At 42.2% G+C, this 27,791-nt stretch overlaps 1 protein-coding gene and 1 long non-coding RNA gene across 2 annotated transcripts in view; one reads left to right on the top strand and one right to left on the bottom strand.

The window, feature by feature from the left end:
* The first annotated feature begins 10 nt into the window (after positions 1-10).
* Positions 11-26,013, top strand: ERLEC1 (endoplasmic reticulum lectin 1). The gene is made up of 14 exons (XM_014595103.3): positions 11-252; positions 957-1,061; positions 5,056-5,136; positions 6,331-6,408; positions 6,579-6,642; positions 10,164-10,204; positions 12,913-13,136; positions 16,705-16,834; positions 17,344-17,505; positions 18,727-18,786; positions 19,542-19,666; positions 20,664-20,741; positions 21,265-21,340; positions 25,723-26,013. The coding sequence occupies exons 1-14, from the start codon at positions 100-102 to the stop codon at positions 25,792-25,794; spliced, it is 1,449 nt and encodes a 482-aa protein (XP_014450589.1). The 5' UTR covers positions 11-99; the 3' UTR covers positions 25,795-26,013.
* The window catches only part of LOC132245907 (uncharacterized), a 28,064-nt gene continuing 13,811 nt past the window's right edge, over positions 13,539-27,791 (bottom strand). The window contains exon 3 of the long non-coding RNA XR_009457607.1: positions 13,539-13,646. This is a non-coding gene — a long non-coding RNA (uncharacterized LOC132245907). The remainder of the gene's footprint in view (positions 13,647-27,791) is intronic.

Consider the following 27,791-nt stretch of genomic DNA (forward strand, 5'->3'; position numbering starts at 1 on the left):
CGCAGGCGCTGCCGGAAGTAGACGTGGCCGGCGGTTGTTGCCGTGCCGGTTGGCTGCGGTTGGGTCGGTGCCGCGGGGCTCGAGGCCCCCGCCGGCGGCATGAGGTGGGGCCGGCGGCTCGCGCCCCCCGCGCGTCTGGCGCTGCTGTGCGGGCTGCTGGCGGCGGCGGCGGGGGCCGGCAGACGAGCGCTGTCGCAGCTCAGCGACGACGTCCCCTTCAGGGTGAACTGGCCCGGCACCGAATTCAGCCTGGTCAGTGCCGGGGGTTGGGAGCGGGTCGCTTTCAATCTTGCCAGGTGCAGTGTGGCCAACTCATGACTTTGGGTGTTCTTAACAGTCTACGCTTTGGGCATGTGAAAAAGCATCTCTCTTTCTTTTATCTAGATTTATATTTATAACTCTAGACAAGAGAAAGAGAGTTTTTTTTTCATGTGGCCAAAGCATAGACTTTAAGAACAATGCCCAAAATCCTGAGGGTTGGTAATACTGCAGGTCACGATCATATTTCTGTCATCATTTCCAGCCTTGTGCAATCAGTAACTGTAGAAGTGTTCAAGATGCACTCATTTTTGAGGTAGTTAATTGATGCAGTACATGCAAAACCCAAGTCACAGAGAGTCTTAACTGACTTTTGGGCTTGCTGTCGGCATTTCCTTATGACTGCTGGCCTCAAAATAAGGATATGTTTCAACTTTGACCCAGTCCCTCACTGGGACTTAGTGAGCAATACAAAGTAAATAAGAAGACTTATTGCATATTTTTTCAGACTTATTGCACAATAGTTTTTCAGCAAATCATTTTGAGCTTCCAATACGATATTTTCATATTTAAAACCTGGCAGCTCTGGTCCATTTGAAGCTCCTGTGTTGGGCTGAGCCCGGGGCTGGAAAGCGGCTCCCCTGGCCACGGCTGTTCCCTGCGAGGGGCTGCCTGACCCCTGGGTTGTGCCGTTTCAGCCCACTGCCGGCGTGCTCTACAAAGAGGACAACTACGTCATCATGACAACGGTGGATAAGGAGAAGTACAAGTGCCTGCTCCCATTGATAGCCAGTGGGGATGAGGTGAGCTTCCTCGGTCCGTTTCATAGTTGTTAGGGGTTGGAAGGGACCTTACAGATCATCGGGTCCAGGACCCACGCGCTTGGGCAAGAAAGACTGCTGGGGTCAGATAACATTGGGGCTGGAGGGCAGGCAGAAAAGGGAAGGGACGGGACCAAGGGAAGGGGTCTGACACCTTGATCCCTACTAGTGAGGCTTTTCCCACCCCAGTGGGTAGGGAGGTGTGAAATTTAAGACCCATCACAGGAATGGCCAGTGCTGCATCTGCAGCCTGTTCATGACACTCCTGTCAAACAGAGAGCAGCTCCTTTCTCTTTGGACCAGGCTCCCCGGGCAGGGTGCGTCGCGCTTAGGCCTTGGTGTAATGGGCTGCGTGCAGCATAGATAGCACGCAACCAAGCAGCCTTATAGAACCAGTGCTGAGATCCTGCCTGGGCCAAAAGAGTCATTCCAGGCTTCTGCTGGGTTTGCTGCTGTTACAAGCTATGTCTGCAGGACATAAAAATTCCTTTAAAAGAAATGAGTGGCCAACTTCTCGAGCAAACTGTCAGCGTCGTTCATATTCTCTGAACACAGTGGTCATGAACAACAGTTCTCTGTAGGACCACACCCCGCTTATCACCCTGGTTTCTGTGTGCCTGTGAGCAGGGCATTAAGTGATGCAAGTTATGGCTGTCACGTGAGCTTTGTTCTTTCTCTGTTCCCCTCTGTAGGGAGAGAACTGAGCATGCAGTGCAGGGTGCGGGTTTGTAAATGAACATGCTGTTGTGTTTCTAGTAGATGGCCTGTTGGAAAGCACGTCTTGTAGTCGTAGTGGAAATTAATGAAGTACATGATGTTCTGGTTCTTGTGAGAGTTAGTTTCGTGATCAAAGACAGCTCTTGACAAAAATGCTCTTTCCTGCAGAGGTGAGCTTTCCCACCATGCTTCTCCTTGTGGAACAGAGCTGTTGGCCATGATCTTCATCCTGAGATTTCAAGTGATGTCATAGATCAGTGGGGGCCAACTGTTTTGGCCAGCATGTCACAAATTTGCCCCACATCCTCCCTGCATGCCATTTTGATCCCGTTTCCTCATCTGATCTTCTGCTTCACTTTCTGCCGGTTCTGCCGCTGTGCTGCTTGTCCCATCCCCAGTCTGCCATATGACACGTACACGGAAGCTGCCCATGCCAGTTGTGGCACCTGTGCTGCAGGTTGGCCATCCAATGTCATAGATATTCTGGGCTCCAGAGTATTGAGTGTCTTGAAGGTGAAGGTTGAGACCTTGAATTTGAGTTTGTATTGTGTAAGAAGTCAGTTTGGTGGGGAGGACAGATTTGGTGTGTTTGCAGGAGCTGGAAAAATTCACTGTATTTTTCTGTACTAGTTGGAGTTTGCAGAGGACTGATGGCTTCTTATGTAGGTATGCAGCACTGTACTCCAGTTGGGAGATAAGAATATATAATTAAGGTCAGGTCCTTGTCTGCCAAGATGGAATAGTGTGTCTTTGGTATTCAGAGATTATAACAATGTCAGTGACTAGCTGTTCAGAAGATTTTGGAGGCAGTTAGGTTCAGAAACATGCTTTAACTACTGGCTGAATTGACTGATTGTTGGTATATACTTTCAACATTTGAATTTGCATCATACAATCTAAGGGCACCTATACATAAGCACAGAGGCTGCTCTGATGTGCTGGATTTCCAGGGCATCAGAGCAGACTCAATCAAGTCCATTGGAGCATGGCGCTCCAGCAGCCTGTTGCATCTCGTGTATCAGCGTCCCCACACTTCAAGTACCCCCACCGCCATTTTTAACTAAAGCTTTAGTTCAAGCACTCCCACTGCCATTTTTAAGCATGGGGACACTGATACACGAGACATGGCGGTGTTTTAGAGCCGCTCTAATTAAAGCACACACCCCCACCCCCCTGGAACATGTAAAAGTGCCATAAGAGTTTTGCTGTACCCACCAGCATAACCTCTGTCTTGCTGTAGTAACTAAAAACATTCAATTTAATTAGTAAATTGAAATAGGAAAGGGGGGGTGAAGTTGCCAAGGGTGGGGGATTTGGAGGCAAGGTAGAACTTTGCATAACCTAAGACGAAGATAGGGAGGTCATTCTCCTTTTAACACTAATCCTTGACTATTGCTCTACAGGTTGATTTTATTTCATTGCTTTTCCAGTACTGGGTTTTTGCTGAACAGAGTGGAATGATTTGGCAGGAATGAAGCATTCTGAGAATGTTCTGAATAACAAATAAGTAGAGGAAAATGCATTTTCTTCCAGAGAGAGGATGTGTGTAGTTTTGGAAACAGACTTTTATGTTAGTGGTAGTGGAATGGCTAGCTTAGAGTTCCTTCGTGGGGGAGGTTCTGGTAACAGAGTAAGCCGATGGGGGAGATGTAGAGGAGAAGCAGCAGTCAAGGCTAGTGAGCTATGAAATTTTATATCTTCTGCAGCTCCCATTGAAGCAAGGCTGCTTGTGGGAACAGCTCATGTGTACTAGATCACATGTTCATTTGTCACCAAGTCACCTCACTTCTGTAGCTGTTGGCTCACTTAAAAAACGGTGCAATCTAGCCCTAGGGCTTGAATCTAGGCAGCTGGTGGCCTTCCCATCTATAAAGAAACCCAGCAAAATTTGAAAGAACAACAATAAAAAAAAAAGCAAGACAGTGCTTTAATACGAAAGGCAAGCCAGGTAGAGGCTGAGGGAGAGAGAATGAGGACCCGGCCCCAGCTATTCCAGAAACCCATGTGTGGGCACAGTGAGATCACCAGGCCATTAGAGCAGGTTGGGTGTGATTAGTAAGCACAGAATAGGCTGGAGCCACACAGTCCTAGAGCTCATTAATGTACTGCCTTAATTGTCAATGATCTTCGAATTATCAATAGAGTGAGGGTGGTTGCAGTTGTCTCTTGTTTACCTCATATCTCTGCACAACAGTATCCAAATTAAGAAAGAATCAGTTAACTTACTAATATATTAATTCTAAAGAACAACATAATGGATCTTTCTACCCTAGCACTGGGGAGGTATTTATGGTGTACTAGCCAACTGCCCATCAAGAATAACGGGTGGGAGTGGGCAGGGATGGAGCCGCCCCCCGCCCCGCCTCCAGGTCCGCTCCCCCTTCCCTACTGCATGGGGCCCAGTCCTCTCCCCCTCTCCCTGTGTTGGACCCGCTCCCCTCCCCTCCCCCTACGTTGGGCACAGGCCCAACTCCCCCCAGTGTTACCTTCTGGCCTTGCCTCCACTTCCATCCACTCTGTTGCCACCACCTCCATGGAGCAGGGTAGTGGAGGTGAGGCCAGCTGTGCTGTGTCCCCACTATCATGGCAGCGGGCTGCCCTCTGTCAGAATGCTTCTTCGCACTCTGATTGGCTGTTTGTCAGCCAATCAGAGCGCGAATTAAGTGTTATGGACAGACAGATGGACAGGCTTTTATAATATTAGAATACTGTGTAAAGAAATGAGTTTTCATAGATTTTTCACTCCTACATCTTCTGAATTATAACTTCAAACTTCTTTGTCCTGTTAAAATGTGGTAACAAACACTTTCTACTATATACACATGCCATAAAGAAAGAACTAATGAAACAAGTTATAGAAGTTATTCATACCATAAAAATTATGTTCTCCTCAGCTTGAATGTTTTTTGCCTCGTATTGTCTCATCTAGTTTGCAGCTGCCACTTCTAAGTTAAAACACAAAAAGTAAGCCAATTTCTGTATTGTATTTTATTCGCATAATCCCTGAATACATCTATTTTGTCTAGTTTGTTTTTGACTTATAATCATTGTCCCATCCCAATTAAAAATACTTACAAATTTTAATTAGGCAAGTTCTTGGGGACCACGATTGGTTACTGCCTTATATCCTTACAAATCAACTTTTTTCCTTATTCAGATAAATATAATCTGACCATTTAATTTTATATATACGTGTGTGTGTGTGTACTGAATAATGTATACTAAATAACTAAAAGTGGAATAATTTTATTTCCTCTAGGAAGAAGAGAAGGATTACAAAGGTCCTAGTCCAAGAGAACTGTTGGAGCCTCTCTTTAAACAAAGTAGCTGTTCGTATAGAGTATGTTTCCTGTTTTGGTTCTTCAGTATGCAAGTTAGCAAATGCCTATATCCCACCCCCTGTTAATGTTTACTGTAAAAAAAACTATGAATAAATGTGTACCTAAGATTCCAACTGGTAATTTAATTAGAAATATATTCTCCAAATCTTTACTGGATTTAATATTTAAATTGTTATTGTTGAAAAAGGTTGTTCTAAATAGGTCTCTGAGAATTTGAGTAGTTTGTGTGGTTACGGTAGCAATTTGTAAATGGGTCCAGCATTCGAACCAAAATATGTAATAGCTGGTGGTTAAAAGATATGCTGTGGATATATTTATTGCAAGACCAAAATAGATGTTCTTATAGATACCCTAGAATTGCTTGCTTATCATGTGTAACTTCATTTCCCAGTACATTATTACTCTTTTTAAATACGTTGGGTTTTTTCTCTCTTTTTTTTTTTTTAACTGGCCTTTGATATTTTGGGAGTGAACTATATACTAGCTCCAAATAAGGTGGCACTGAGGACCAGGGACAGTGAATCCAAAATTACGCTGATCTGGTAGTCCTAATATAACGTCCATGCCATGGGTGACTAGTGCCTCCTGATACTAGGGGGGCACCAGCGGTCGACCGCCAACCGGGGGCGAGGCAAGGGGGGGGGGTCCCTCAGCGGCCAGTCGCTGACCAGGGAGGGGGCAGTGCTGGAAGTGCCGCTGGCGCTTCTCTCAGCGCCCCCACAATCTCAAGGAGGGCACCAGCTGTTGCCCCACACTCCCTCACCAGTGAGGGCCAATAATGGGGGGGGGGCATGTGCCCCCACTATGCACTGCCAATGTTTCATGTCAACAGAGAGGGGCAGGTCACCTCAACTAGTAGATCAAGCTACTGTCTGGAACAGTAACCATAGCTGATCTGTCCTATAACCCTATGATCAGACTCTTCCCTGAAGAATTATTTGGCTCTAATATGATTCACCTAAAATAAATCTTGGCCTACAATATCAGCCTAAAGCCAGTGTAATTTTACCTATTAGATACACAGGGAAAATGGTCAATATCTTTAGAATCATGAGAGGATTGCAATTTGTGTTAATTCAGGTTTCTGTCTTCATGTGACCCAGACTGAAAGCTGAGCAGCAAAATCCAAAGTGAAGCCTTACATTTGTTAAAAATTGTGACTGTCATTAACTAGAATGTAAATCTCTTTTTAGATTGAATCTTATTGGACATACGAAGTTTGTCATGGTAAACACATTCGTCAATATCATGAGGAGAAAGAAACTGGCCAGGTATGTTTCTCAAAGCTTTTGAGTACCGAATGGGAGTAGGCCTTAAAGCTGACGCTTGGTTTCTGATGCCACAGCAAATAAAGTCTTACAGGAATGAACATAACTTCTCTCAAATATTCTGAGAGCATTTTACCTGCAATACATTATATAACTATGTATTTTGATTGTAGAAAATAAACATCCAAGAATACTTCCTTGGAAACATGATGATAAAGAATCCCTTAGCAGACCCAGGTTTGTCTGTTTATTTTTTGCTCTCTTTGTTTCATTTTATATTTTTTGGCATTGTTTTGTTGTTACCACAGGAGTGTGCTAGAAATTTTGTGTGGAAACATGATAGTAGCCAATTAATTCTCTCTAGTAGAGGGGCATTAGAGAGAATGTATATACAGTCTGGAGAATAGAGTGTATGTTGATCTTTCTGCATCTCTAGTTATTTGTCTGTCAGACCATAAGCAGTATAGGGCAGAGACTTCCTTGTGTTAGGACATTACATATCAGATTGTGGACACTGGTACACAATGGTAAAGCAGAGTCAACAATGGTAAACCTTGCATTGCTCTGGAAGGCCTTAAAAATTTTTGTACCACATTAACAAAACCATGTAGGGGCCTACATCCCAGACTGTAGGGATCCACAAAATTCCTGCCCAGCCATTTGGCAACCTAAGTTTTCAGCAGTAAAGTATTCCAGATTCTTTGAATGCTGCTTCTGCAGCTGCCCAGAACAGCCATTGTTTTGGCATATCTGAGCATCTCAGTTCCCGTCTGACACCTAAGCATGTCTGAGAACCACACTTGGGTATCCCTGCACTACAATCTATTGAAGAGCTTGATCTGGCATGTATACTCTGAATGCATCTAATTTACTGGCTGCATTGAACTCAGCACAAAGAATAACAGCCACAGTCACTTTCAGTGAAAACCATGGCTAGAAAAAGAGGTTTTCTCTTTATTACATAATATCCTAGGTAGTAAAGCACTTGCTCCAAATATAGAAGGCCTCAATTCTTTTACCCTCTCTTCCTCTCATCTCAGGTGGGAGGGGGTTCAATCTACATCTCCCTGGAAAGTGTCATAACCACCAGGCTGTAATCGTTGGCTCCAGTTGTGCTCCTTTTCTCTCTTACCTGTTCATCATGAATTCTTTGTTATATTCTGGTATCGATTCAAAGATAGCAGTAGAGAAAGAGCCCTTGCTCTGGCTCCCCTAGCAAGTGGGAGTTGTGGATGTGAATCTCTCAGGCTTGAGGAAGGCCTAGAACTCCAGTTTGCCATGTCCTGGGCAACTGCACTGCCAGCTGTTTTGTGAAAGGCATGTGTACCAAAACCATCGTGTCTTTCCTTTTTTGAAAAAGAGCTGAAGAATGGTGAGTCAGTGTTTAGTCCATGATCTAGCCCATGGAAATGAGGCTTTGGCAGCATTTGACAGTGGGGGGGATCAGCGGCAGTACTTTCCCCTTGCCACTGTGGGGAGAAGTGCCAGCAGAGACAACTGGGTCCTACTACCTACCTCCCGTTTCTAACACTGCGGGGTGGGGAGGGAAGCAAAATATGGCCTGTGGACCAGATCCAGGGTGCCAAGGGATTCTGTGGCGGGTCCCTCAGACGCACGTGACCCAGGCATGGGGGGGCATCCTAGGCCATGGCATGTGCAGCTGATTCTGCCACCCCAGGGCATGCAGGACAGTGGGGGCAGCGCAGCAGCTGGACTCAGCTCAGGAGCCTCCATGGCAGTGGCTCCTTCTGCTGCCTATATTGCTTGCAGACCCAGCCCCATTGCCCAGGCACTGCTGCCCCTTTGCCTCACACCCATTGCTGGAAGCACCAGATGGAGCAGGCAGGGTCTCCATGGAGACTGGCTGGAACCCCTGGAGGCAGGGGGCACTCAGCTAGGCAGATGGCATGGGGCCACAGGGCAGTGGAGAGTGGCAGTCCCTGCCTGTGGAACTGACACCCATCGTGGGGACATGCAGGGAATGGATGGTAGCTTGGCCCTGAGCCCCAGGTCCACACTGTCCACAGCCAGCAATCATGGCCCCACCCACCTGCCCCACTTTCCGATGCTGCTCCCCACCCACCTGTGGCCCCATCTCATCCGCTCAGCTGAGTGCACCCTGTCCATAGGGTTCCCAGCCAGTCTCCATGGAGACCTTACCCACCCAGGACCTCCAGCAGTGGGTGCAGGGCAGATGGGCCCAGGGCCAGATAGGATCAAATGCCGCCCCTTCCCCAGCATGCCAGGTTGGGTCAGCGCTCCTACCCCTCACCCCAGCCTGCAACAGCTCACCAAAACTGCTTAAGTGATCTTTAAGCCCAGATAATTGTCCACCCCTGCTCTACACTGGGTAACTCTGGCCTGCAGCCTGAAAAAAGGATGCCAGCTGCTGCCCTAAAGGCATGACTTTGGCACTTAAATCCAAGGGTGGTTTGTGTTGTGAATCCCAATCTCACACTGTTGCCTAACTCAGGCCTACAAGAAGTCATCTAAAACTGCAAAAGGCAAGATTTCAGACATAACCCTCTCTGGCACTTCTTTTAGCTAGATAAGGCTTATTCTCTTTGGGTGCTTATTATTTTGAATCCCATTCTGAGGTACCTAACCTTTCTTGGATTCTGTACATGGAATTTAAGTACCTCCTAACTTGAGAATGTGATCTTACAGTGCTACAAATTTTGTAGAAAGTGAAGTCTTACAAATGGCTATATGTTAACCCCCTCCTTTTCCTGTGGCTGGAGTACAGCAAAGACACACTTTCCAACCAGGCCACAACAAAGGGCTGCTCCTTGGCTCTCCCTGCCCCCAGGACTTTAAAGGGTGTGCTGACAACCTGGGTAGTTTAAAGGGTAGGCAAGCAGCCTGGGACTAGGGCTACTTGCAAGATACCCACAAGCTGCAAGTGCTGGCAGGGGGTATTGGGTAGAGGGGTTGTCCCTGGTGAGTCACTGTGACAGAAGCAGCAGCAGCATTTCCTTTGCTGCTTGGAAGCAGTTGGGACAAGGCTGCATGCAAGCCTCCCTGACAGTTCACCATTGGGCAGGTTAACAGCAAGCCAGATGCTCTCCCTACCTCCCTTACTCTTGGAGGTGGAAGACAGAGCAGAGCACTGCAGGACAGTGGGAGGTCTAAGTAATGTACCAGGTGTTAAAATTAACGTAGGATACTTGAGTTCCGCAAAGAAGTTCCACGTCCAATAAGTAACTTCTTTGAGGCAAGTTCACCATGTTTATTGCAGGATACATTTCTTGAACGTCTGACAGGTTATGAGTTAAAATATGAAACTCACATTAATTACACAACAAGGGTAATGTCTCTTTTGTGGTCCTGCCACATATCAGAGCACTCTTAAGAGTTACTGTAACATATGCTAATTCTTAATGCCCCTCTACAGACTTTCTTCAGTGATGATCACTGATGCACAGTACACTTCTTGTGCTCCCTCAGTCTAGGGAGAAGCAGGAGCTACTGGTATGCAGCCTTTTAAACTCATCAGTTGTTAAACATAAATAGCTTCTCCTCTTCGCTTCAGCCGCACCCCACTCTCTTTGCCCCCTTTAGTTTATTATTTTAAAAGTGAATTTTCTCCTCTCTTGCTCTTACAAGCTGGTGAAAATAAATGGCATACCCTACTGTATGCAAAGCACTATATCGTACGCAAAACAGAGTATTTAGCTTAGAATGGTGCATGTAGGGTAAAACTTTAACTGAGTTTTGAAAAGAACTTTACACTTAACTCATTCTTAATTATTCCCTAGATCAAGAAGAAAATGAAAATACAAAAGAAAGTACAAAAGAGGCAAGTGAAAAACATTACTTTAAATTCTGCCATGGAAGCAATTTAAACCTAGATGAGATTACATGCTCAGTTCACTAACCAACATGTATGTGGAAAATTAAATTCCTTGGAGTAGGGTTTTTTCCCCCATTTTGATTGTTGGTCCAGTATTAAAGAAGGCTACTTGTTCTTCTCCATCTACTGTTTTGGGTTTTTTTTAGTCACAAGCTACTGGACATTAAGGCTAAGGTCATGCCAAATTTTTATAAATAAATCACTTTCAGTCTTGGTAAAATATTTAGTTGTACAACACCCTTAATATCGCTACACAACTTAAATATACCATGATATATAAAAACCTATGAACTTTTCCCTATAGAGACACATGCAGTCATGTTCTGGCCTGGCAACACTTGTTTCTGTGCTTGTCCAGAAATTCTCCTACCACAAATTCATCCACCTATTCATTAACAAAGGTTGCTTGGGCTTGGCTACAGAAAGGTAAGAGCTAGGTGCCCTAGGGAAAGAGGGAGCCTGGTATCCCCTGCTAAATTCTTGACACAGATCCACCAACCTTGATAGACCCTTCTGTCAATAGCACTCCTTTGTCTTTCTCTTCACTGGAAGCCTTTCCTTTTGGAGAAGAAATTTAGGCCTTAAAACTCAATGTAATATTACCTAGTTTTAAAACGGAACAAGATAAATGCCTGAAGCATATTAGGTTTGGGGGTTAGCCAGAGCAGAATTGGCCTGTGGTCAGACATCCAAGTCATGCCTTATTTTAACTTGTAGACTCATACTCTGTATGGACATGCTCTTCCCTTGCTATACCTTATTTTGTAAATTGGAGCACATTTGATGAATACTTCTTGGGAAACATTCATTTCAGATGTAGCCACAGAAGCAGATGAAGTCAGAATTTGTGTATTATATCCTGCTTAGCTACCTTATGTCCAGATGCAGGCAGAAAACTCTCTCCACTTGGGATTCACAGATCTGAGCCTGAAGGTCAGATGTAGTTAGCTGCATATATATGTCTTTTCTTTCAAGCACTGAGGAGTGAGCAGTCCTGTCAAGTGAAAGCTGTTGGGGAAATGTTGTAGTGTCCACTGTAGCCAACAGCACAGGGGTTAGAGCACTTGTCCAGGATGTGGGTTCAGTTTCCTCCTCTCCCTGAATATTCAAGTATTCAGTGGGGCAGGGACTAGAACCTAAGTCTTCTCTGCTCCCAGTCAGTGTCCTGCCCCCTAACACTATAGTCATGCCCAATGACTATTTCATTATTCCATACACAGAGGAACATCTTTTGTAGAAAATAGAGCACCTCTACCCTACCTTAGCATGTAGTTCAGTTACTAAGGCACTCTTTTGAGGTGGCTTTCCATTTGAATCCCTCAGGCTGAGAAGAAAATGAGCCTAGTCTACATCTTTCATGTCCTGTATGAGTGCCTACCCAGTGAGCTATTGGATGAAAGGCTGAAGCTGCTGCTCTGAAAATACTAACCAAACTGCATACCTGAGGACAAAGAATGCCTAGCCTGGGGATGCCAGCAGGGCTCTGGCATGCAAGAGGTGCTGCGCTGCAAAGCACTGTCAGGACTGAAGCACTCCTCAGTGGCTACGTCTACACGAGATGTTAACTGCGCAGCAATTGGAGTTACTGTGCAGTAGCGTCGCCAAATGGCTTTTTCATGACATTGACTGTGCAGTAGCTCGTTACTGCTGTGCAGCAGTGTCATGTCACACTTACTGCAACGCAATGCTACTGCTCAGTAGTAACAAGCTACAGCACAGTCAGCATCTCGTGTAGACTTGTCCAGTGTCTTCAGAAGCTTAATTCAGGTGCCTAAAGAACTTTAATATAGGTTCCAGCTGGCAACTTAACAGGGGCATTTGAGGATTTGGATTTTTGATTTAGGTGCCTAAATCCTTCTGTGGATCTAACCTTCATGGGTCAATGCTCACTTCTATACCTGCAGAACAGCACATTTGTAATGGTCACTTAACTTGCTTACAAAAAAAATGTAATCCATAGTTTAAAAAAAAATAGTTACTGGACTAGAAACAGTGGCAGATTACAAATTTTCCCAACAAAATAAATATAAAATTGGTAAGGATTTAATTTACAAACCTTAAAAGGGTATTATTTAAATAAAGGAGAGGAATTCAGAATTTTGACTTGTTTTTAAGCCAAGGTTTAAAAGTTTATAAAGTAAAATTTTGCTATTTGTCTTTAAAGTCTTTAATCATTTTTACAGATTGGCTGACATGGGCAGATGTGCCCTCACACCCACACAACTGATTCTGTGCTTGCGTTATTTAAAAAGCATCCAAAAGTGTATTTAGACACGTCACATAAGTCCCTTAATAGGCCAGACACAAGAAAGGAAAGAGGGGGGGGAATTTTGCATCCTTAGAATATTTTAATCTGTTCCCATTTAACTTTCCTAATCTTCAGTCCCCTATAACAGCTCTTAAATCTATTCTTGGGTGTTACCCTACTAGTACTACTTAGCCATTGCTTTAACTTTGCTGAATATTCATGATTCTTCTACCTGTGTAAAAGAAGTCTTCACCCACTGACAACTCCATCCTACTACTTGTGAAGAGAAAAAGAATCAATAAAAGGAAATTTGTAATGTGATAGACTTCACAGTCCAGTGATGTTTTGAAAAAGATGAAACAGCTCTGTTGCAGTTTCTAATTATCTCTTGATCTCTTTTCTCTAGATTCCTTCAAAAAACATAGAGGGTCAAATGACTCCATACTATCCAGTAGAAATGGGAAATGGTACACCTTGTAGTTTGAGACAAAACCTGCCCAGATCAAGTACAGTGATGTATGTCTGTCATCCAGAAGCTAAACATGAGATCCTTTCAGTAGCAGAAGTTACTACCTGTGAATATGAAGTGGTCATATTGACTCCTCTGTTATGCAGTCATCCTAAATATAGGTATGGTGCCCAAATTTCAGCTGATATAATGGTTCTTTTACACATGGGACCAAATTTGTAGTCCATTTTCATTTGCCTGTATGAGACCCATGGGTCTTAGGTTCCTTGTCAGTAAGGATCATATATTATCTTTTGAAAAACAATCTATGAATATCAGTGCAACATTTACTTAACGCTACTAGTGGAGACTTATTTCAGGATTTTGCTTCCCCTACAAATTTAATATACAGAAAGGTAGAAAAAGACGTAATATATTTATTTTTTAAAATGACAATTTATCTTTCCACCTCCTGAGATGCATGTAAGTAGAGATAATAATTGCTATCAACCTAGATATTAAAAAAAATAATCGGTTAGAGGCACTAAAAACTTCCAGCATTCATTTCACAAATGTTTGCGAAGTTGAATGAATTCCATCTTTTATTTTAAACACACCAGGCCTCTTCAGTTACTTTTAACGTCCTTTGTAGTAAAAGCTTTCCAGACTTGGTCTTACTCTTCAAGAAAAATCTGAAATAGACATTTAGAGAAAGTAAAGTCAGTTCATACCACTGAACTATTCAGTGTTCTAAACTAACAAAAATAACACTCTAACTCACATAATTAAGGTAGAAATGAGGGAATTTAAAGATTTAAAGTCTGTCTTTTTTTGCCCAGCAACATTGGATGTGTTAGTCCCATCTCTAAACGAACTTAGCCATAGGTGAAAATGTATTCCAGCATACACGTAGCAACCCAGTTAATTGGTACTTTCACTGGCTGTTGAGCAGGATAACCTAAGGTCAGGAAAGTGGCAAGCTACCAAACTATGAATCATCAGATGTTTTTAATATCAATTTTGCCAACATTAGTTAAGGAAGCTCAATGGTAAGGCTAAGAAATTCTTTCAGTCAGAAAATACCAGAAATAAGATTGAATACTTAATATAAATTCTGTTCTTTACAATGTGGCTCTTTTTAAGTAGCCAAATTTTTGTGCATTGTCTTGTTCATCTGTATAAGGGAGCAAAGACAATCCACAAAAAGCCTCCTATTCCATCAGCTGCTTTTACTGGGGAGACAATGAGGAGAGCAGCATCCACAGGGCTGATGCCTCCAATGCCTGCATATTATGGGCAAGGAGAGTTGGAGACTTGACTCTACCTCAGTACACCAGCCCCACAGCTGACCTGATATAGAAATAATCTATGTTGGGTAAAATCTGAATGCAGACTGCTTCCTCCCTCCAACCCCACTTGGAGTAAGGGTGAAATGGAACTGTCACTCAGTCCCAGTTTAGTTCCTGGGATAGCACGTGTATCTATTTCTACAGCTGTAATTCTGCTTTTTTTCCCCAAACTCTGTGCCAGGGTGAATGCCTGTCCTCTGTTCCCACCTATCTCCCTGCAGAGAAAAAAAACCCTTTAAATATTACATGGGTGAGGTGAAGAAAAACTGCCCAAAAGAGAGCAAACTAGGCTGTACAATTATTTACTTTAATAAAAAGAAAAGAATTTCAGCTGTTGCCTGAAATCCACTCACCTTCTGACCCCTTCCTCCCTTGAAGAAACATTTTACTGCAATAAGCAAGAGGGTTTTTTTAGTCACAAGTGAGAATATTTTCATCATTTTATAGTGTGTTTAAAATAAATGCACAAGGCCCTTGTTCTCCCAGTTTATTCATGCTAGCAGCATGGCATAAGTGGTGTCTCTGAAGTACTGCTTACTAGGGCTGAGCGAAGCTTTGGTCCCTGATTCGATTCGGCGGAGATTCAGTCCGATTCAGTGGCCAAATCTCCAAATCCTAATTGAACGAGGAGACCCTTTAATCTCTCTGAATCAAATTGGAACCCTCTGAATCGATTCAGAAAGATTCAGCGATTCAGATAGAGACACAGCTTTAAATGTTTTTTCTGCATACCTCAAGGTACCAGGTGGCTTGTGAATGCTGTGATGGTGGAGTGGATGGAGCATCCCACAGGAGCACAGGGGGGCTCCCCAGCGTGCTCAGCAGCAGACCCAGAAGTGGATCAGAAGTGCTCCGGGTCCACCAGGGAGCACACTGGGGGCACCTCTGCGCACCTCGCTCCGGCTTGGCAACTGGTGCCTCCTGGGTCTGGAGGGGCACCCAGGGTCCCCCCCGTGGCCGATCGCTGAGCTGGGCGGGGGTGTATGGGGGGCCCCTGCGCATGCTCGGCAGCAGACCCAGAAGTGGACCAGAAGCACTCCCAGTCCACTTCTGGGTTCACCACTGAGCATGCGGGGGCCCCCCCCGCCCCCCACTCCTGTGGGATGTTCCATCCGCCCCAGCATCACAGCGTTCACAAGCCACACCTGGTACCTCATGGTATGTAGAAAAAACATTTAAAGCTGGCTGAATTGCTGATTGGCTGAATCGGCATCAAATCTTCAGATTCGGATTTGGCTGAATTGAATCGGGGACAGTGATCCGAATCAACGAATCAAATCACTGTCCCTGATTCAGGCGGAGTCCAAATCGAACACAGCCCATTTTGCACACCCCTACTGCTTAGTCTCTGCTAAGGGTAGCTTATGGGCAAGTGTTTGATATAAGTTTTTGCCTGTAGCAGTAGGCAAGTTACTCCTTAAAGTGGCTTCAGGCATGATTCCTTTCCTTCCCCATTTATTCAATCTTAATGATTAGTAGTGCAACTCATCTGAAAGAGTAAGAAAGCTCAGTTCTGTACTGTGTATTTTAATTCATTGTTTTTATGCTTATACTGACATCAGAAAAAATGAAAAATACTTAAGTGCATATGGTGATTGTTTGACAATACTTAATTTGAAAAACTACATTCCAGTAAACTCTGGCCTTCTGGTGCAGAATTTTCCTTTTGAACAAAGTTATTAATTTGAAAGTACTTCTTGATTAATAATCTTAAATGCAAAGTGGAATGTTATACTTCCATACATACAGTGCCCAGGCCACTGTGCAACAGAGACTTTGTAGCACCCATAAGAGAGACTCTTTCAAAAGTACCCATAAGCCTAGAAAATTGCTGGGGAAAGTGTTTTTATAGCACAGAGTCAAGAAGACCTAACTGTTAACGGTAATAATGTTTATGCATATGATCAAATCTTGTAACATGTGCCTAGTATAAGCGAAAATATTAAGGTAGATTGTTTAAACTTAAACTTCTGATACTTCCTGATTTTGATTGCTTGCTTGCAATTTAATTTAAAATTGCATTAATAGTGAATGTTCCATAAAAGTTGCCTTTTTGCATGGAACATTATGTATGTAACTTGAGAAAAGTGAATGCAGTCTCACTCAGGTTAACTGCTTGGTAGATTTCTTAATACATTTTTTATGGTACAGGAGAGTTTTATGTTTAAACTCAGTGAGTTTCTCACTCCTACAATTCAGTCAAAATGTGTTTATAGTTACTGCCAAAAAAAGGCTTATCTGATATCTTGTACGCAAAGCTTAACCCTGGAGTAATTAATACGTACTAGCTACTTTTTTTACTACTATGCAGAAGTGAATGAGTGTGCTGGCATAACATCTATGTACAGTGTTAACCAACTTACAAGAATACAAGTGATGTATCCATAACTTATTTGGACAGGTTCAGGGCTTCCCCTGTGAATGACATATTTTGCCAGTCACTGCCAGGATCCCCACTTAAACCCCATAATCTGGAACAGCTGGAGAAACAGCAAGAAATGATGAAGATGCCTTTTAGAAGGGTTAAGGAGGTAGGAATCTTGTAATTTTAAACTGCAGAGTGTCTATTTTCCACATTTTATCTATTTTACAATACATGTAACCTTAACTTTAGTGCAGCTAGTTCCCTCCCTAAGTCACTTTACAAGATTATTTTTTAAGTGGTGTGTAAACAACCAACAGGTATTATTAATAGCAGCAATTTTATTTGAAAAATATCTCTACATCAAAGTTTGGGCTACTGGTCTGTGAAATTTATTGCAGCCCTCTTTTCTCCCAGCTGCCATTCTTGAGTTGCTTCCCTGAAATTCCACTGCCTTTCTGCCTTTTTTTTTTTTTTTTTTTTTGGTCCCTTAGCTATTCTGAAGATTCAAGTGTTTTACCTTAAAAGGATGGAAATAATTGGCTGACAGTTCTTATGCATTTGTCAACTGCTTGCTTCACTTGATATTTATTCTAATGTTAATTAACTGCATATTAAAAGTTCAGCAGGAGACATACACAATCTAAAAGGTTATGTGTATGTATGTATTAATTTCAGGAAGAAATTCATTCAACAAAGGAAGAAAAATTCTCCTCTATCCATAAACCAGTCACTGTTGGAACCCATCAGTTGTTAACTGTTGGAACAACCCACATCTCCAAATTAACCGATGACCAGCTCATAAAGGAATTTCTCAGTGGTTCATACTGCTTCCATGGGGTGAGAAGAATAGACTGGCTAAATGTGCATGTTTGTTTTGCATTAATCAGTTCCTAAGAGAGTCTGAAGTTCTTCATTTAACTATGATATGCTGTATTTCTCATAGCAACGGAGGTATCTTTCCTTTCTGTAATTTGCCAATCACCAGAAAGTGACCTTGATATTTCTCTTTAGCCAAGTTCAAGAGCTTATTTGATGTTTTTGCTGTCTCCCCTCTGGAACTCTACTCTGTCAAGCATATGATATTTGTATCCTTCTAAGTAAAGGATTATCATCTTTGAAAGATGAGCCTATTTTTTTGGCACAAGAAATTACATGAAAGAGGTAGAGAGCCAGTATTTAGTCATTATAATTGACCCCTTCTCTCTCTCAGCCTCAAATATTTCTGAACTGATTTTAGCTTTGTCTTGCATATCAATTCTGGTCAAAATACAAAGCTAAAAGCTGAATTTGAAGTGTTCCATATCCTTACATACTGCAAGAAAGCATATGGAACACTAGCTACATATTGGCCACAGCACCCTTGGTATCATGTGAACCTTTTAAGGATATCACAGGGTTATCAGGCAATATTTACACTGTTACATATGTAAAAACCTATACACGATTCACATGATATAAACCCAGAGATTTCAAATAGAAAAACTGTAGCAAGTCAGGATGGTTTTGACACTTTGGGTCCCTGAGTTCTCTGCAACAGAAAAATTGCTCTATTATTTCTCCATAGTCAAAAAATGAGTGAAAGCTAAGAGCTGACATTTTCCATGGGGTGCCTTGTTCTAACACAGTTGGGAACCACTGTTGTAGACTGAAACATGTTGGGTTTTGGAAGGGAAGACAGAATTTATAAGAAAAATTACTTTACCTTTCCTGCCTTAGTAACAGGAAATACTGTAATGGGAACAGGGATTGGAAAAGAGGGTAAAATGACTTATTAGAAAAATTAGGATGGTTGAAAGGAATGTGGATTATCTGGCTGCTGCTGCCTCTAAAATGGGGGGAGAGGGGAATGGTGTTAAATAGATGGATTTGTGACAAAGAAACACACTGCCTTATTCAGCTATAAATAGATGAATTGTAACTTGTGCTCAGGAGCAGTTAGCCAATAAAATGGGGTAAGGCACAAAATACTTCTAAATGTTCTCAGCATTATAACCATGCTGTTCTGAATCTACAGTAGTGCTAGATAAGCATCAGGAAAAAATGTATTTCTTTTTCTAGGGTGTTGGTTGGTGGAAGTATGAATTCTGCTATGGCAAATATGTGCATCAGTATCATGAGGTATGTTTAAAGTATTTTCAGTGTTCTACCACTAGGTGGCTACCAGGTGCTTTTAATGTATGACAGGCTACTACAATTGATCCTGTAACTCAGGGCAGTAAGAAGGGCTGGTTGTATTTTATCCAGTTAGAACCCCTGACTTATGGGAGAAATTAACATAATTTCAATCTATGCAGTGAAATGCAGACATTCGTGTTATATCAGAGTTGGAAAAAATTTTAATATAGTTTTCAGGCATGTTCTTCGGGTTATCAAGACATATAATCTATTGAAAGTAAGTTTGCTATCCAGAAAAAGCTTTCCATTTAGCATATGAATGCCCTCAGTTATTTTCCTGAATGCAGTAAAAATGTATTGTAATTAACAGCTAAGATAGAAAATCTAATTTTTTTTATTTTTTTTTTAAAGAATGTGACCTAATCCTTATCATGTTTGTGATATGGTCACCCTTATGTTCTAGCGTCTCAAACCAATCTTCTGGAACAAGTCATGGCCCTTTGAAGGTTAAGGTGACTACCCTGAACCTTCTCTAACATCTCTAAATTAAAATATTGAGCACTCTGAAAACCTATTTCCCCTTGTTATTGGGGAAGGATGAAGAAAGACCTGGAATGTAAGCCCTTTTCTCTGCCTTGGAAAAAAATTTCTTTACCACCAAGAAATAACAGAGAAGTCACTGTGTCTCATGCCCTCAACAGCAAAATCATTTCAACTTCATGATGCAAGATAATAAATATGGGTTATCCTTATTGTAGGATAAAGAAAGTGGCAAAACATCTGTGGTTGTTGGCACCTGGAATAAGGAAGAACATATTGAATGGTCCAGGAAGAATCCAGCTAGAACCCATCATATCAAAGAAGATGGTAGTCAGACAGTTAGGTAAGGTTAATCGTTATTTTTGTTCCTTTTGGTTGAATATTAGATAACATGTTGAGAACATGAGTTTATTTCCCTGCAGCACTTCTAAATTGCTCTTTAAAGTAACCATTTTACTCAGAAACTATTCTAAGTCTACCAGCATAACATTTTACTTTCCATTCTAAAATGCAGAATGTTGCATTTAAAAATCAAAAAATAGAATCTTTCTCAATGCCATTTGAAATACTTGATTAAAAATGAAGCATATGAACTTTTAACTACTTGTCTGAAATTAGTTTTCTTCAGTATTACATTTATCTTGAATACCATTTTCAAAAGTGTGTGTGCACCTTAGGTGCTCAAGTCTCACTGAAAATAAGTGGGGCCTAGTCGGAACAAACAGAAAATATTTCATTTATTTTCAGTGAAATTTAAATACCCAAGGAAAATAGATGCTTATTGGAAATTTTACAACTCTGACTAATGTTCATGCCTGAAAGTTTTACATTGAGGTTGTTTTCTTTGATGCATATTGTCTTAGTTTCTTGAAAAAACTTCCTTGGAATGAACTGCCTGGTTTTTATTTATGTAACAGTTAAATTCACTGCATCTGGTTACATTATTCGAGTGCTGAAATTGGCTTCATACTTACTACTGCAGAGGAAGGGACATAGAGGGAAATTATCTAACAGGGGTGATCTAGTAGTAGAAATAACAAGCCTTCAAAATATTTTGTAGAGGATTTTTCAAGTCACAAAAGCAGCTGTAATTGAATATTTGTTATCTCTCGGGCCTTAGAGAAAATGAAATATCCTTAAGCATTGGCGCAGGTGGTAGGCAACTGAAATATAGCTTGTCAGATTTTTTTTCTCTTCCTTTTCTCCTTTTTAGTGCATGTTATGTTTATGTTTTGGAGCTGGAAAGTGCTGTCTTACACATACTGAAAGCAGGCTGTGAATTTTAAATTGTTAATATCTGATTTTTCAAATTCATGTCTAATTCCAACATTTTCTGGCAGAATGGTCTCTCATTTCTATGGAAATGGAGATGTTTGTGACTTAACTGACAAGCCAAGGCAGGTGACTGTGAAATTGAAGTAAGTTAAGTTCTTAAATAATTTTGTCTATATTCTGTCTTTTCATTAATAGGGAATACTATAAAATTTAGAAGCTAATAACTGAATTCTGTCAGACACAGTAAAAGCTGTGCTATCTGGCACTTTACTAACTGGCATGCTCTGTTAACTTGCTGATCGACACAGCAAAAGCGAAACTGCAAGTCCCACCATGGCACTTCTGGTTTCGCCAAGTTCCACGGCAAGGCAGCCTTCACGGGGCGCCCCTCTTTGTCCCCTGGCACTGACACACTGGACGTGGCAGGAGGGGTGGCAGCCCAAACAGGTGGCAGCCTGAACAGATGCCTCTCAGATAATCAGCAATTTTGATTAACTGGCATTCTCCATTCCCCCTGGATGCTGGATAACACTGCTTTTGCTGTATATAAAAAAAACTGTAAACATCAAGGAAGTTTATCCTTTGCTTTTGCGCTTCTTTACTTTATAATGAAATATGTAGTTTTATAGTTCTTACAGCATGTACTAAAAGCCTGCCTTTCTTTAGGTGTAAAGAATCAGATTCCCCCCATGCTGTAACTGTGTATATGCTGGAACCTCAATCCTGTCAGTATATCCTTGGGGTATGTAAACTTGAATTTACTCAGATCAGAATGGAAATAAAGCACATCCAATTGTTTGTCTTGGGCTCTAATCTGTAGCGGCCAGAGATATAAAACTGAACTGGAAAGTTTAGTTTGACAAAATGGGGAGGTTTTCATGCACATGCCGATACTGCTATCACTACTGCCTGAAATCTTGCAAAATGTGATCTCTTTATTTTCTATCCTGGTTTTGCAGGATCAATGATGCTGTAAGCTACCAAAGAAAAATGCAAAAACCCAGAATTTAAGATGATAAGCAGTAAACTGGATTTTCAACATTGTTTTCCAAGTGTATTTTAAGGAGATGTGTGTATGCAATGCTTGAACTCTTAAACTGCTCTTATTTCAGCACATTCTAGGTAGCCCTCAAAGGTATTCAGAAGCAATTCTCAAATAGTTCACTTTCCAAATGATTTAGAACTCTCAGACTTGGAGGCTTTTTCATTTGTGATGTGAAGCTTTCAAGATATTTAAACATATATAATTTTCCTTCAAGCTTCTGAATAAAATCTGGACCTCTTGGGTCAGGCCTCTGAAGAACAAAATTGAATTTCTTTTTCAAATAGATTCAGAGCTGTTTGATAGATATCTTTGATTCCCCTCTGAGTTGTCTGGCTCAGAACTGTTCTGAAAATGTCAGTTTAGCACCATCACCTCTTCCTATTCTGGTGCACTGAGAGCAATCTTTGATATAAGGTGAAAGTAACCTAAAATGAAATGTTTTAAAGGTTGTAATTAAAGGTTTTAAATGATAGAATGTTAACAGTATAAAGTACAAGAATTAGTGCTGTATCATAGAAGTTAGTTTTGATTACGGGAGCTTAGTCACCTAGAATTCTTTAAAGTAATCTGTTCCTCTGAACAATCATAACAAATATCATTGCACAGACTAGTTCTTGATCTTCCTCCATTTTCCATCCTGTGAGCTCTGTCTGCCACCCTTCTGTCCCCCTTTATTTCTGGGACTTCCTGCAACTTCCTCTAGTCTTTGCCCTTCTTGAAGTTCTGCCTCCGATTCTCACCTTCCTCTTATGGTAGTGGCCTCCACTTTCCCCCATATCAGGGGCCTGTGTGGTGCCATACTGGGATTCCATCTATTCTCCTGCCACCATCATTATCTGTCTGAAAGAAAAGTCATTCAGGGTATTAATGTATTCAACTTCTTTGGGAAGGTGGCCAGAGATATGGTGAGTATTAGCTGGAAGGCAATAATTGTTTGACTTGGTTGCATGAGGGCTTGAATATGAAGCCATGAACAACGCATGCCCCTGGAGGCTGGGGGGGCAGGCATGGTGACCACCTGCAGGCAGTAGTGGCAGTGAGCAGGGAGCTCCTGCATGCGGGAGGAGGGATGGGGCATGAATGCCAGCCAGCAGTCGGCGATGGCCCACAGATGCTGCCGGAAGAGGGCAAGCAGCAACCTCCTGCAGGCACCACCGGCAGTGTCAGCAGCACTTCTTTCAGGGGGTGCACCACCAATCTCATGCACCCACATGCACTCCCTACATGTCACCAATGTATGTAGCTGTGCTAAAGCAATGGCAGAGGTGCCAGTGATACTAGAACTAGGGGACAGGCAAGGAAATTTTCGGAAGGCAGGTTTAAAACTAACAAAAATGAGTTTTTTTCACATGGCGTGCAGCTGAATTGTAGAACTCGTTGCTACAAGTAGAGACCAGCAACTTAACTGGGTTCAAAAGGGAACTGGACAAATTCAAGCCTCATAGGCCAGTCTATCGTTAGGTATTAAACATGATAGTTATGGGAGCAAGTTCCAAATTAGGACTTCCTAGGCCTCTAAAAGCTAGCAGCTATAAGGTGTTATCTTTTATTGAGCCAGTTGTATAGTTAGGATAAAGTTAGACAAACTTTTGAATGAAATACATTAAAAAGCTGATGATGAATGCCCTGCATTCAAAAGTTTGTCTAACTATTCCAGCTACATAGTTGATCCTATAAAAGAGATGGCCCTAAGAAATCCTTGCTTCTCACATAATTTCTGGACCATCACAGCTACAGCATCACTCTTATGCTATTGGCAGCTATAAGGAAAGAGGAGCAGGGGATGTATCAGCCTGGATAGGCCCTGCATAAATACTTTTTTCCTTATCATCCACATTTTGCCAGCATGACCCAGGGAATACTGGGACAGATAGACTTGTGGTCTTGTCCTAGTATGGCATGGGTGATTGGTGCTACCTTAGTCTGGGGCCAGTAAATGCTAGCAGCTTCCCGGAGGCAGCAAGCAGCAGGGACGAGTGCAATGTTAAACTTCTAACGGGCACTCAAGGTTCTTTGGGTAAATCAAATATCTTTCATTAGACCAACTAAAATAGTTGGAAAAACTCTTCTTTGCAAGCTTTTGGATACAAACACAGTTTTTCAGGCAGAGAAAGCATCCTATATAAAGAACTATTTACATTAACCAAGTAACAGTCTTGCCGCTCTCCTTCCAAGGGCCTGGGGACTAGCCTTGTTGCTGTCCTGCCACACCAGGTCACTTCTGCTTCCTGGACATGCTGGGTGCTTGCAGACTTAAAACAAAAAAAGTGCTTTACTTTAAATTCAACATGTTCCTGTGTCAAGCCTCGCACATGCCCAGAAGAAGGCAGTGCATTACTTCAGTCTGGCTTGCCCAATGTCTGTAAAAGTTGGGCGCTTTAGTGGGACTTTTTTGGCGCTTTTATCTAATAGCTGATTGAATCAGCTTTAGCTAAAAGTGCCAAAAAGCCCCACTGAAATGCCAAATCTTTACAGAGGCTGCAAAGCCAGGGTGAAGTGCTACTTCTTCTGGTAAAGCATTTTTGTTTTGTTTTTTAAACATCTGCAAGCAACCTCTGTGTTTCCAGGAGGACTTACTCTGTCACATGGTTGGCTATGACTCCAAAACAATTCTTTATTTCTATATTCTGCCTTCCAAAAACAAGGTGTGTTCCATTTCAGGGGACATGGTATGTGAAAAAAATACAGTAGGTAATACAGGCAGTCCTCAGACTTACAACACAATTGGTTCCTGAAAACCACATCTTAAGTCGAAATGTTGTAACTCGGAACCAATTTTCTCATAAGAAACAATGTTATAAATGGGGGATTGGTCGCTGAACAAAGGCCTGATACCCTGTTTTCACCAAAAATACCCCAAAATTTTGTACTCGATCAATTATAGATGAGTAATATAGCTATATTAATGTATTTATATTGTAAATAGCAATCATATTGATTTGGAAGGACTTCTTTGAGGTGACTTTGCTGGACTTTTTGAAAGGCTCTTGGCTGGAGTCTTCTCAGGAGTCTTGACTGCACGTTTTTCTTGAGTCTTGTCTGTTTTCTTAAAGTAAGTGTCCAAGCAGGTTTGGACAGATGTTCTCCAGGGAGATGAGCGACACAGCGAACTTGTTCGCTGACATGGCATCACATTGGATCAAGCATTGTAAGTCGAAACTGACATCATAAAGTTGAAACGGTGTCAATTTATAAACGTTGTAAGTGCAAAATGTTGTAACTCAGAATGTTTTAAGTCAAGGACTGCCTGTACTGAACTTTTTCAGAACCTTTTGACCTTAATATAAGCCTACCTTGGACAGGTATTGTGGTAGAGATACCCACACTAGCTTGCATACCAGAAGCAATACAGGAACATACGTTCAGTCCACATAGCCTAATTTGCACTTGAGAAACAGGACATATTAGAATGGGGCTACACTGTGTTTATTCAGCTATATTGCTTTTGGTACTTAAACTAGGTCAGGTATCTGTTCACAGTACTAGATTGCCACGTGTAGACACCTTCATTCTAGCTATACAGAATGTGTACCTGTTCAGAAGAAACACAGAATTAATGTTTGCTATTACCAGATCTTGTCTTACCAAGCCACAACTCTGCGTGTACAGAACCCTCTGGACCCATTCCACTAATGGTGACCACAAACAAGTTTAACTACAAAAAAAAAATTCCCCTGTGGCTTCCACACTACAAGTTCTTCAGGCTGAAGTACATAAGGAATCTGTGTTAAATACAAAATTGCCTTCTTTCCTCGCCTCCCCTACTTTTTTCCCCACTCCTTTCTCTGCTTTACCTTTTTGTTTTCCTAATTTCTACCTGTTTACATTCACACTGACATCCTGTCAACACTTTTAGCTTCTCTTGATCCTTGGAGTCTCAGAACAGGAGAGACTTCCTACGCCTGAAGAAGGGTGACTGCGCCCGAAAGCTTGCCAAGAATTCTTTTCCAACTACTCAGTTGGTTCAATAAATGATATCACATCTACTCAAAGAACTTTGCCTACCACTTGCTCAACAAATATTTATTCTCTTATGCATCCTATTTGTGGTCCGTAACATTTTGTTTTGTTTTGTTCAGGTCGAGTCACCAGTGATCTGTAAAATTTTGGATACAGCAGATGAATATGGACTCCTGTCAGTGCCCAGCTAAAGGGATAGTGTTGTTTAAGAAGAACCAAGTTCACAGAAAGCCATAACTACTGGAACCACAGTTGGTGTTTCCCATATTCAAGTTGTTTCTGTAGGACACTAAAAAGAAAGGCACCCAGCCAGTCAACTTCACCAGCACAAAACAAGAAGAGGAACTCATGAACCACTTTGTGTATATCTGTGTATATAAGAGGTTATTGATAAACTTTTAAAGATTAAATTTTGTCTTGAACCTTTCATTTTAACTGTACAGAAAATCCTGCAAACATATAGGCCATGTTTAAGTATAAGCAGCTTCAATAAACACTCAAATGAACAAGATCCAACTCCAAGTAGGGAGTTCAACTGCTGGCCTTGAAAAGGAAAAGAGATTGAAAACCAAAGCAACTTGCCTCATTTCTTTCAACAGCCTCAAGTAAATGACATTATTTTTATCTTGTTATAGGACAAATGTAATCCAACACCTATATTTCCTCAGATTTAAAAAAAACAACAACAAATAACTCTGACCATCATTTGCATTCAAGCCATCTTTACCTGTATCCCTCCCCCTTTCCTCACCCCAAACAAACCTGGTCATATAAAAGTGCAACTGTAGAAAAATATACATGTTAGAATAGTTTTAGGTGTTTCATGTTCAAATAGTTGCTAAATATAACATGAAATAATAAGATAAGTAGTTAATCATGTTGGTTTGAAGTCAGGCAGAACGCCAGGTAGAAGCACATCTTTATAGACTGAATCAAGGTACACCTCTACCTGGCCTCTTGCATGATGTAAGATCAATTAACACAAGTGTACTAAATCTAGGCAGTCCTACCAAAGGTCTTAATAATTTGTTAAAAATTAGAAGGAAAATGACCTTTTGTTTATATTCTTTAATAAGAGGTAAGTAGGTAGTGATTATTCTCAAAACTCCATGTGCATATCTGAATGAGAGTAACACGGTCCATACCTTAGCTCTCAACTGGTAGCCCTGAAGCCTTTGTAGTCAAGAGCTTTGCTATAGATTTGTTAAGGCTGTAAAGAACTCTCAGCTATTGTATTTTAGTTTCTTCCATACATAAGATGAAAACTGACTTACCTTCATTGCTGGGAATGCTGGGAAAAGTGAACATTTCAGTGGAAAGCTTAATGAATACATAGCCATAAAAGTAGAAATGTACCCTGGACAGCAATCCATACTAAAGGAAGGCAGACAACAGAAATACATATTTTGTTTGGGGTGGAGAGAGGGGGAGGGTCACGTGTACCCAAGGTTCCCTCTAAAGTGCACACGTACGCTGCCTCAAATAAAAGTCTGGCCGTGCACAAACTTTTATAGACCACGCACCTGCCGGGATAGGAGCTAGGCTGCGGTGTGCGACATTTACAGAAGATAAGCTCCTCCCCAAGGTGAGGCAGAGGTGGGGGTGGGAGCCTGGGGTGGGCTCCACCCACTCCAGGGAACTGCTCTGCTCCCCCGCTTTGCCTCTGGAAGTGAGGAGGCTGGGGAGTGGAGCACTTCCCCGGAGCCGGCAGAGCTTGTGCCAGCCCCCAGCCTCAGCCTCCATCCCTGCCTTGCCTCACCTCAGGGAGGAGCCGCTTCCTGCAACAAGTGCCTGCCCCAGAGCCACCACTCTGCCGGCTCTGGAGAACTGCTCTGTGGGCTCCACCAGCTCTAGGGAAGTGCTCCACTCCCCAGCCCTGACGACACGTGACTCCTCACTCCCCAAGGGGAAGCGGGGGAGTGGAGCAGTGTCCCAGACCTGGCAGAACCCACACCAAGCCCCCGCCCCTGCTGCCTACCCTGGGTGAGGAGTGAGGAGCTTACCTTCAGTAGGTGTCCCACACCGCACCGAAGCGGCGTACTCATGGACCACTACTCCTTGGAGGTAACATTGTGCGTACCCCTGGTTGACAATCACTGGTCTAATGCATAAACTATCTCACCCAGGAAAAATCAAGACACATACCCTTAGGGGTACTTAAAAAGGTCGTAGCAGGTACGCAACTGCT

This window comes from Alligator mississippiensis, chromosome 1 (assembly GCF_030867095.1).
Source record: "Alligator mississippiensis isolate rAllMis1 chromosome 1, rAllMis1, whole genome shotgun sequence".
In the NCBI taxonomy this organism is placed as follows: Eukaryota; Metazoa; Chordata; order Crocodylia; family Alligatoridae; genus Alligator; species Alligator mississippiensis.